The 12,263-nt window shown below is 34.8% G+C and overlaps 1 protein-coding gene across 1 annotated transcript in view; it reads left to right on the top strand.

Annotated features, from left to right (window-relative positions):
- The first annotated feature begins 490 nt into the window (after positions 1-490).
- Positions 491-12,263, top strand: part of LOC132315743 (protein RST1) — a 36,521-nt gene continuing 24,748 nt past the window's right edge. The window contains exons 1-9 of the mRNA XM_059814135.1: positions 491-1,057; positions 1,725-2,006; positions 2,166-2,249; positions 2,439-2,712; positions 4,019-4,269; positions 5,329-5,509; positions 5,624-5,817; positions 5,910-6,010; positions 9,047-9,122. Of these exons, the coding sequence (XP_059670118.1) occupies positions 665-1,057; positions 1,725-2,006; positions 2,166-2,249; positions 2,439-2,712; positions 4,019-4,269; positions 5,329-5,509; positions 5,624-5,817; positions 5,910-6,010; positions 9,047-9,122 (1,836 nt within the window). The 5' untranslated portion in view covers positions 491-664. The remainder of the gene's footprint in view (positions 1,058-1,724; positions 2,007-2,165; positions 2,250-2,438; positions 2,713-4,018; positions 4,270-5,328; positions 5,510-5,623; positions 5,818-5,909; positions 6,011-9,046; positions 9,123-12,263) is intronic.

The following is a 12,263-nucleotide window of genomic DNA, read 5'->3' as shown; positions in this document are numbered from 1 at the left end:
GGCATCCCAATGGGCTCTCAAAATAAGAAATGGTTGTTGTGTCAAAAAATAACATTTTGAATGAAATGTATTATTAAAGCAGAATTATAAAAATATAGCCTTTTAACATTATATTTCCTTTCAAAATTTTAATTTGGTATGGAAATATAACATTTTACATTAGAGATGCTATGAGCTAATCTAATCTAATCTTGGTCTTCGTCACTTAGTTTTTTAATTGAAACTAATGGAGTATTTTTAAAATTTTTAATTCACTCTCCTTGCAATAAAAAATTTAAAATAAGAATTTAAGTGAATCCAATATTTCAAAATTTATTCTCTATTATTATAATAAAAAATATAAAAAATTATCCTTGAACTATGAAATGGAGGGAAGTACTAAATAAAACAACAACAATCACTAATATTTTTTTTTGGAGTCACCAAGCAAATAAATAAATGCGTGCAAAATGCAAAGTAAAAGAAAAAAGAAAAAGAAAAAAAAAAGAAAAGACTAGTACGGGCTGGGCCTTCCACAATTCCATTCAACAAAACCCCGTCAATTGACTCAAATCTCAACAGTATCTTTCCTTTATTTTCCATTCTATGTTCTTCTTTTTCTTCTTCACAGTCCGACCACCGAACCCACTCTCACACTCTTCTCTGCACACACTGTATATGAATAATGGACTCCTACTCTTCTCTGCTCGAGAGAACTCGAGTCCCTCAACCATCACTCCAAAGATTCGCTGTAATTTCAATATTCGAAAAACTCCGATCGGCCCCTCCGCACCTGAACTCCGACTCCGGTCCGGGGAGAGAAGTCCTCACACAGTGTCTCCACTCCACCTCTCCCGCCGTCATCGACCAATCGGTTCGAGAGCTTTGCCGCCTCGTTAAGGACTCCAAATTGGAGCTCCCTCGCGGATTATTGGAGCTCCAATCCGCTCTTGAAGGATCCGATTCACGCTTCGTCAGCGTGTTCGTTAAAGGGTTAGGGTTTTTCGTTCGGCTCGGCTTTCAGAAGAACAGTTCTTCATTTCGATTTCAATCGTCAGAGAAACATCCATTTGTTAAGGCAAGTGTAATCAATTCACCACACTCTATTATACCAAAAATTCATATATGTATACTTGTATATAAGTATTTGTATGCGTGGCTTATACTCTATATATCAGTGTCCACACACAACCCTTAAATGCATTGAAATAGCAGTGTCGCACAAATTGAAGATAAAATGAGAGAAAAATGGTTAGATAGTTTGAACACTGCAACAAAGACCTTTTAATGTGCCAGTTCCAAAGAATGATATAGTCCACATTGAGAGAAATGCCAGGGGAAGAGGAAGATGAAAGATAACGTGGGTAGAGCTAGTAAAGAAGTATATGATAACACGTGGTTTGACTGAGGCTGTGGCCTTTAGCAGAGTGGAATGGAAACATAGGATTCATGTAGCCAACCCCAGGTAGCTGGGAAAAAGGTTTGTTGTTCCAAGTAGTTGGGAAACAGGGTGGTTGTTGTAGTTTATGTACAACCCTGTAGTCATAATTCATTCTAGAAGTAGATATAGTTCATGTTGTAGTTTATGTACAACCCTGTAGTAATAATTCATTCTATAAGTAGATGTAGTTCATTTTGACTATATAACTTCTATTTAACTTCACCTTATTATGCTAAATGCAAGCACATGCCTTGGAATGATTTGAAGATTGAATTTTGATGTGATGTGGGTCATTGATTTACAGGTTCTTTCTTGTCGAAATGAAGTGCAATCCGAACTTGTGAAGCAAGTACTTCTGTTTATGGTGCATAACAAGCGATTGGGAATGGAGGAAGTTTGTGAATTCTTAAGACCCTTCCTTAATTTTTCGATTTTAAAAGTACATTCTTCGGCTTCAATGTCTTTGTTTGCAAGGAACTTAATAACATCAATGGCGTCGTTTTGTTGTTCATTTCCGCTAGAGGCAATACCTGTTCTTAAGTTGCTGATGGGATATATCAAATATGTCCCATGTAAGAATGCAGAAGTAAGTTGACTTGTTGGGCATATATACTAGTATTGATTTGATTTCTATCTACGAGACAATGGTAATAGTGTTTCATTTGAATGAATAGTCTAACTTGAGACAGATAGTTTTCTTGCAACTTTTTACTTATTATTTTTCTCATACTATGATACATTGCAGGATTTTAATAATATTTCTTATATCATGGAATATACAGTGGATGCATATACCATAGTTCTAACGCACTTGGTCAGAATGGAATTGGTATAGTTATTCTTTATTTATTCGTTTTTTAAATCTCAATTCATGAATTATATGGCATCTCTTCTTTGGTTCATCATGTCATTTCATGTTCTTCCAGATTTTGTTCTTGATTTCAATAGACACAAGTATTATAATTTTCCAGATTTGTTTGGATTCACATGTTTTAATTGTTTTCATTCATATTGGCAGCTGGTTTTTGAGGCTCAATTATGTGGTGTGGAATTGCTAGAGACTATTCTTTCTTGTACAGAGCATCACAAACATTCTGACGGGCATGAGGTCATTTTTGACATATCAAAGCGCTTATTGTCTGTCCAAAAAGAGCTTAGCTTGAGTTATATACATGAACTGTCATCAGCGATATTGTCCTTATTTATGGCTCTCACTCAATCAGAACTTGAACATGAACAACTATCTATATTGAGGCTGCTCCTCTTCCTCCTGAAGTGGAAAAATGAAAATGGTACAGTTCCAACGGTTTTCTTCACCACTTTTTCTTTTATGTTTATATCATATTGGCTTTAGTTTGGTGCATCACAGTTAAAACTTTAAATATCTCCATTTCCCATTTTAGGTTTACTTTTTATGCTCTCGTGAAGAGATTGTCAATAGTTCTGATATTGTACTAAGGTGCAATTTTTTTATTTTATATTTTGATGTATGAAGGGATCAAGTAGTTACAAAGAAAATCTCTTTTTCTAGATCTCTCTCTCTCTCTATCTCCCGGTTGTTTGCTTTACCAAAAATGTCCTTTTGCACCAAATAACCCTTGCAAGTCTGGTGTCAAACCCAGAGAAATGGGAATTAACTGAATGTTTCAGTTTTGTTTTCCAGAAGTACACATAATGATATTTGTTTCAATAAATTGTTTTTTGTTTCATCAAGGCATGGATTTTGAATATTCAACCTTTGATGCCCTTGTTGCTCGGGAGTTCTCCTGAGCTGATCAGGGTGCTTGCTCTGGTAAGGAATTGTCGGCTCTCTTAGCAAGTGTTAATCATGGTCATTTCACTATTATGGTTTTTATTAGACTACGGAGCATGCTTATAGCGTTCTTCTTTTTCTTTGTTTTTGTTTTTACAGCTACATTGCTCGTTGTTGTGCAAGACATATTCGTAAAGTGAAACATCTAATGTAATGTTGGGCATCTGCAATCCCTTTTTGTGCAAGACATATTAGCAAAGTGAAAGATCCAATGTGTGTGTGTTTTTTTTTTTTTTTTTTTTTTTTGGGGGGGGGGGGGGGGGTGGGTTTATATGTCATGTATATGTGCCACAAATATTGCTTGTCAGTTTTCCAAGAAATTTAGCGGAAGAAAGTCTCATCATCATCATTAGTAGTCATTATTAGTACAATTGTTTTTGCTATTCTTATTTTGCTAATGAGTTGCAGTTTCTCAGTGATGTAGAAAGAATGCTTAACTTTTTGTTTTTTTGGGGGGGTTTTATATCATGTATATGTGCCACAAATATTGCTCGTCAGTTTTCCAAAAAATTTAGCGGAAGAAAGTCTCAACACCATCATCATCATTAGTACTATTGTATTTGCTATTCTTATTTTGCTAATGAGTTGCAGTTGCTCAGTGATGTAGAAAGAATGCGTAATGGCTATAATCACAGTTAATATGTGATCAATTTTTTTAAGAGAATGAGACATTATTTTTTCTGTTCACTTTCAATGAGTTACTGGATATGTTCTTACCACTGCTCACCTTTTATTTTCTTGATTTTACTCAGCTAACAAAAGTAACTTTCTACTTGTCTTTTCAGAATACGTTGTTGATAGTGCTGCATGTGATCTGAACGAAGAGATTTTGTTAATCTTTCCTATAATCAACCTCATAGCATCTCCTTCGAAACCTGTTAAACAAGCGGCAACTGATTTGCTCTCCATGTTGGAAAAGCTCTTAATTAATTTGTTGATTACACCAAAGAAAAAGCTGACCATGCCGGAGGGATTTCCATCTATTACCAGACCTAAAGACATAGTTTTTAGGCTTTTGCAGCATTTGTGGTTTCAGGTTTAGTTCTGTTATCCCACTAGTTAACATTTTTGTTGCAAATATTACATGGCTGCTTATTTTGTTGTCGGACAGTTCAATTAACATTTCTAATGCAAACTTGTGCTCTATATTTTTGTATATAGACGGTAGTCGTTAAATACATATTATTGTCCATTATCATGTTCATTTGATCGTGGAACATGACGACTGCTATTTCTGTTTTGGACTTCTTTCTTTTGGTTGGGGGGGAGGGGAAGAATTCTTTTAGTGGCATTAATGTCAACTATTTGCTATATGTAAAGATTTTTTTTTCCCTGAATTATTTGCTATATGTAAAGATTTCTTATTGTTTGAGTTGACTATCATCACAACTATTTCCTATCCCTCGTATTAGGGGTTAGCTGATTGCATTATATATATATATATATATATATATATATATATATATATATTAATGATCTATAAAATCATAGAACTTCAGAAATTATGGCGAGATTGATTATTTATACATTATTTGATTTTCTGTAACTGCTAAGCTGAAAATTTCATCATTCTTCATTTGTGAATTTGTTCAAACATCTCACAGCCGATGCCTATTTTTGTATTTGGTGAGGGAAGACAAATTTTCTTTGGTCGTTTTAAACTGATACATTGTGTGCTTAATCACATACCTTTTGGTGAATGTGTGGCTATCGCCAATCTAATTTCTCATACTAATTTCATGTGCTCAAGTAAATCCTTTCTATTTGATCAGTCTAGATTTCACTCTTGTGGATATAGTGCCTTATTAATTAGATGAGCTAGTATGGTATTAAAAATCTGTTTTTTTGCTGGTGGGACATTGACTGTAAAGTTATAATGTTAAGGTTTCAGTTCTTGCACATTTATTTGAGTACAATCTTGATACAATCAACAAGATGGCCATGGTCTGTATAGCAACTCATCTGATTATCACAATTTGTGTACTTCCAGTATCACAACAGGGATGAACTGAATAGCGATATGGCCTTAGCTCTTGCTTCATTACATTGAACATTGGCCAGATAGTTGGTTATATTAATAACCTTGTCTTTTCAGGATCAACACTTGTCATCCAGTTCTTTCTATCTAAATTTTGCTTCTACTGTTGAAACTGATGTAAAAGAAATTCAAGATGTACCAAAAACATGGACCTCTATACTGAGGGAGTACTCCCAATGGATTGTTGAAAGACAAAAGTCCTCATCTATTTCTCGTTCTCAGGAGATCTTTCTAACTGGTAAATACCTATTATATTCTTTTAGTGGAGTTTCTAGGTCTACAATTATTCACGTTAAATTAGTTCTCTCCTTTTGTGTTTACATCACATTAACACTGCCACATATCCTTGTAGAATTGCCTTTGTTACTCGGTACAATTGCTAGTGTTTTGATCATGCATCATAAGTTGGGGGATTCTGCTGTAGATATTTTAGCTGTTAGTGGCATTATGGATCCTAAACTTGGCGTTCCATTATTGCTTTCCATTCTTTTCTACAACAATATATTCTCTGGTAAAGACAAAGATATTGACTTCCATGACACGTCGGTGAGTTTTTCATTTGTGGCTGTTTCTCATTCCTCATATACTTATTATTACTGCTACTACTTCAATAAGATTTCTGTCAACTGTGGCTGCAGTTTAAACTCCTGGGAATTCTCCCGTCACTTGCTTCACATTCTGTAATGATACCACTCATAGTTCAAACTATCTTGCCAATGCTTCACAAGGATGCAAAACCGTGTGTTCTCTATGCCTTGGAACTACTTTTTATAGTTTACTCTACCTCATTCTGCTCTGATGTTATGTTTACTATGTTACGAGCGGAGTACAATTATCATTGATTCTTTACTCTTTTGTCATCAAGCAATCATTTAATTTCTTATGATATTCTGACTATTTCTTTGAGTCATGAACAAAGTATTTGTGAATTGTCAGATACGGTAATTTATATGTATTGTTTTAAGGATGAAGATTTCCTGCTTCATGGTAGTAGGAACTTCATCCTGTTCATGACGGCAGTCGGCAAGATCACAATCAGCCACGAATCCCATAATCACTATCCTTTCACATGATATTAGCAGCATCAATTTACTCCATTTTACAGCTCTTACATATTTTAGATAGATAAAAAAATCCTTTGAAGGTGCCAAAAGCATTGTGCAACCCATGTACATGGGAGGTATACAAATTATGCAAAAATCAACTACAGAAATTCATGTCTCTGAAGAACTTTACAAATTAATTGGTCTTAAATAGAATACGATACTACTTCCCAAAAGTATAGAGTTAGGCAAAGAATATGTTTAAGCAGCCCCATCCTCACAGAAGTACACATGTGCCTTTCCTGTCAAATGCAGCACATCAGGCAAAGGGAAGCAGCATCCTGCACCTTCCTCACTCCGTGGTGCAGACAATCCTCTTTTTAACTCCGCAGCTTTTCTGCGACTGACCTTGGTGTGAGCCACTCAATCCCAAACAATGAGAGAAGAAGGCTTGGCAACTCCTGCTCCATGCTACAATGAATAAAAGTTTCCTCTTCTGCCTTAGACATGCATCACCAATTATGAACTCTTATATTTTTCACCTCATAAAATAAGGAAAATATCTATACCTGATTACCTCCCTGAATCAATTGAATGCATTTGGAGCAATTGCTATGACATCAGATAAAAAAAAAGGCACACTGATTTTGACGAATTAGAAGGTTGTTAATGCAACAATAACGTGTGAAACTATATCCCATTAACTCCTTTTAACTGATCTTTTGTTATGAAAGTTCTTTAGAAAATATAAGCCAGCAACGAAAGTTATTATTGCCGGAAAGTTACCAAATTCAATTAATAGGGAGAGGGAAAAGAATGAAAAAGTGGATGAAGAAAAGAATGAGGGAGAATCGAAATTTAAAGTTTTCTGAGACACAAAAAGATGGAAAGCACATGGACTCATGGAGGAAGAACAAATTTTATAATTCAAATTAGTAAGACTAATACAAAATATATGATATTTAAATTGAAAAGGTTTCAAAGAATGACAATGTACAACAACAACAATCAAGCCTGTTTCCTTACTATTTGGGGTCAGCTACATGAATCCTATGTTTCCATTCCGCTCTATTTAAGGCTATAGCCTCGGTCAGCCTACATGCTAGACAATGACAATGTAACGAAAACAACTCGAGACCAAAGGGTTACTAACAAATAACCATCATTACCATCCTTTCCTTAATCGCTTATGAATAGGGTCGGCCGCATGAATTCTCTTTTTCATTCTTTTCTACTACAAGTCATCTCTTCTATAATATATAGCTAGTTAAAGTCATTTCAAGTGATCTCTTTCCATGTTAATTTGGAAGACCTCTCTGTCTCCCACCTTCTGTGCAAATTAGTGTTTTACTTTTCACCACTGCATCTATAGGTCTTCTTTATATATGTCCATACCACCTAAGTCTACTCTCTCTTATCTTCTTTAAAAACAATGGTCATATATTTGCAATGTGAATGCTAAGATGGATGATGAGAGTAACAATAAAAGATAGGTTTAATAATCAATGTGTGACGAAGAAATTAGGAATAACATTTAGGTGTTGTTTGAAGAAATGAAAATTAATTATTGAAAATTTTAATAGCTGAAATTTAGGTGTTAATCATAAATTGAAATTCCTTTTTATACTTTTTTGAACTTTAGTGTTCAGTGATAAGTGGAGTTTACTCACTTAAAATTTATCTCATTTTACGCGTCAGTTATTATTTTAAGAGATATTCATATTGTGTTATAACACTTATTGAATAAAACATTAATTTATTCAGAACTTGGGTTGTCAAACAACACCTTATTAGTGATAATATAAGAGAAACATGTTTTGGTGGTATGGACATACAAGTAGCTTGTTTTTTACTTCGAAGGAAAAATTGAAAATGAACTTTAAAAATTAAATATAGTAGGAAAAATGAATTGTAACAGGAAAGAATTAAAAAAAATGTATTCATGTTGCCGATCCCATTTATATGGGATAATGGCAAGGATGATGAGGATGATGCTTGTTTATTGTCCTAGGAGCAGATTAAAGCTTATACTCAAGCTGCATTTGCTTTCTCAAGTAGTTCTTTTCAAACAAATCACATGTCCAGCACTGTTTCGGTTATAATATTGACTGGATGATGTTGTAGAAGGCATATGAACTTCACATGGGATCATCTGAGGGTCTCACATGTCTGTTTTTGTGGCATGCCCTTGTTTTTTTTTTTACAAGTCAAAGCCACACTTGTGGAGTTGTGGTCATGTCGGTCGAAGGCTGTTTATGTTTTAGGCCCACCTTATTTTAACTTAAAATCTTTCTTTTCTGCTAATAAATAAAATCGACTTGAAGTTGGTTTTCATTGTTTATGGTATATCTACAATTAACACAGAGAAACTTGAACTGCCTCCCAATTTTGTTAATTTTAAATGTGTGAATTTAAAATCAGTCAGACTCATCCTTTCTTAATTTAGTTTCTTTATTTTGCAAAAAAAAGCCCTTTGAAGTTTGGATCCTACTGGTTGATCACACCATTTTCTGTCCCGTATCCTTTTTAAGTTGCATTCTTCTGATAGTAAGGCATTTTTGTAAATTTAGTAGATTAAACTGTTTGATCTAAGAAAATGGACCAATTTCTGACTCAGTCATTGTTGAGAAGTTCGTATATATCAGATCTATTTGTTTCGTACATTTATTTAAAGAAATTGAATCAAGGCAGTCTATCTTCTTCTCTATTTTATTTCTTTATTTATTTTTCAGTGTGTTGTATGCTACCGCCACGCGTTTGCTCTGTAAAACCTGGGAGATCAATGATCGTATCTTTGGAAGTTTACAGGTAAGATTTTGGTCGTGTGTAGTCTCTTGTTAACTATTGATGTGATATTGCTGCTCTCCTATTGTCTATTGATGCTTGAACATGCCATGGAAACAAATACAAGTAGTTAATTTATTTAATTTATTACAGTATTAATTTCCAATATTTTTATTGCAGTATTACAATAATACCACATAAAAGATGAGTTTAATAGTACTAAGGATTTTATTATCTTCTTTGTTATATTTATTTTTTCACTGTGTGTCAAGATTAATAGACTAATAGTTTTTGGGTCTTCCTAGATTGTTAATTGCTAGATGGCTGACTATATATAACTTTGATGCCGAATCGATATGGATATGACTAGCAGTATTGATCATTTCATGAATTATATAGATATGGCCATTTGGCTAAGCGACTAAGCGTGGTATCCATATCCATAGGCAGGATATCAGCAGAACTTTCATTGGTTTGCGCCAATAGGATTCTTGAAATGTTATTATAGAAGACTTGGAAGGACAAATTTAACCATTGGGTCAAATTCCATGAATATTGCATGACATATGTAAGTACTGTGAACAACTTACTCATGAGACTTCAAGTGTCCTCTTTCAGTTGGTTCAACAGTTCGTGTGACAAAAAAGTAAAAATATTTTTAAAAGTTTGAACCACATCAGAATTTCCTGGGGTAATAATTGCAGGTTGATTGTAATCTATGGTGGATCTAGTTTTAGATTAAATATATAAGGGTAAAGTGCAAAAAGTCCCCTTGAAGTATTGGCCATGTAGCAGAAAACCCCCCTGATCTAATAATTTGACAATTAACCCCCCTGAACTAGGGATTTGGTAGCAACGATCTGCTGGTGGATTTTGAGCGCGTGCAAGTTACCTGACAACCCAAATATAATTAAATGACCATACAACCCTTATGAAAAGTTAAAGACCATAATGCCCTTCTATGTATATCTTCCCTAAATTTCTCTTTCCCCATCTTCCTCAATTGATTTGTGGCTGGATGATAAATGTGTGTGTGTAATTGCAGGTTGATTGTAATCTATGGTGGATCTAGTTTTAGATTAAATATATAAGGGTAAAGTGCAAAAAGTCCCCTTGAAGTATTGGCCATGTAGCAGAAAACCCCCCTGATCTAATAATTTGACAATTAACCCCCCTGAACTAGGGATTTGGTAGCAACGATCTGCTGGTGGATTTTGAGCGCGTGCAAGTTACCTGACAACCCAAATATAATTAAATGACCATACAACCCTTATGAAAAGTTAAAGACCATAATGCCCTTCTATGTATATCTTCCCTAAATTTCTCTTTCCCCATCTTCCTCAATTGATTTGTGGCTGGATGATAAATGTGTGTGTGTATATATATATATATACACATATATATACATTTCATCTGTAAATGAGGTGTGAAAGAATATGTGTATAGATAGGGGCAAGATGGAAGAAGTTAAGAGTGTAAACATTGTAGAACAACCCAAGACATTGCTCTTTCATCTCTCTGACAATACAAGCTCATTGCCGGCAACCCAATCCACAAGACCCGTAAACCGAATCACAAAACCATGAATATTTTGTCACTGATCACCAACCAAACTTAATTGAATCATAAAAATCTCAACCCATCGCCAAACCCATATTATAACAGAACTTGCCGTCGAAATTTCACCACTACATTATTCTTACAGCCATTGCCATCGCCATCGCCGATTATCAAGCCTTTATCGTCATTGGTTGAGGGAATAATTATTTCTATTACCAAAGTGTATAGATAATATAAAGGAAAAAAATATTTCTTCTTGTTGCCATCGGAATTTCTCAGAGTCATATTCCTCACCAAATCTTTGCCGTAGTTGGGTCTGTTCCTTATCGCCGCTACTTTGCTGTGAGTTGACTCGATTGCTTTGTTAACACACTCTCTCTAACAACAAGAATTTCAAAATCAAGAATCACATAATAACTTTAACATATATATGAGAAGAGGAGGCCCTCTGTCCAAAAAACCCCAATCCAAGTAGAATGTGAATGGTTTGATTTGGAATCCAATTATGAATCTGATTAACAGAAAAATCACTATTTGCAGCTTAATTTCAAGAAAATCAATTCTCCAATATTGATAAAGCATATTGGGTCTCTGCAACACCTTCTATGAGTTAGAGAAAGAGCTTGATTTTGGGTCACACCCATGGCGTCGGAGGCATGGATTTGGTGATGTGAGTTCAGCTACCGCTGGAACATTATTAGTCTTTGTGAAAAGCTTCCCACCCATTCTCATACACATGGGTGGAGGGCTTAGTTCCCTACCTGATTCATAAAAGGGATCTCGACAGGTCGGAAAGAAGGGGAATTGGGTCCGGCTTATATTCTGACTGATTTCTCTAAGTCTACGGCGTCGGAGGCACGGATTTGGTGACGGAAGCTCAGTCGCCGGAGAGAGATGGTGGCAGATTGAGAATGTGGTGATTGGTGAGGATGGAGTAAAGAAGGAATTTTTTTTTTTCCAGAGACGGGGCGAACAGATGGCTTTGTTTGGCCTAAGAATAAAGATAGTGTTGGTGTGTGTTGTCAAAATATGATTGGTTACTTGAGATTGCTATCTTCCACCATATTCACTAAAGTGCCTTAAGTGTGAAACGACATCGTTTTAAACAAGGGTAAATGTGTCTATTGATTTTTCCAATCAACTCAATGGCCGGAATGTCCTTAATTGCACCAAATTGATAGTTCAAGGGGGTAAGTTGTAGTTCAGGGGGGTTATTTGCAAAATGCCAATAGTTGAGGGGGGTTTTTTGCACTTTACCCTATATATAATATTAGATATGTATATTCATATTTGATCGTTATTTGATTTTATGGTGAAAATTTATGGTATTACAGTGATTGGTGTTTTTCATGTTCTCATCAGTACACATTAAGCGAAACACAACATACTTGTCAAATATACATTTTATTTTAGTATCTTGATTCAAAACTCATGCATTAAGATCTATTAGTACTTCCCAAAATTTCTTTAAAAGATTCCATGATTTACAGTGATATCCATCAATTTTCAAAAGGTTTACTTTTGGTTTGCAATTGCGACATTTTCATCAATGACAGTATTTTTTTTTTTGAATTTATCCTTTTCATTGATATGCACATATGTATT

This window comes from Cornus florida, unplaced genomic scaffold, assembly GCF_030987335.1.
Source record: "Cornus florida cultivar Cherokee Brave unplaced genomic scaffold, ASM3098733v1 CherokeeBrave_3.0.0_Hap2_Chr07, whole genome shotgun sequence".
NCBI lineage: Eukaryota > Viridiplantae > Streptophyta > Magnoliopsida > Cornales > Cornaceae > Cornus > Cornus florida.
Note: the sequence above shows the minus strand (reverse complement) of the source record. Positions and strands in the feature narration are given on the sequence as shown.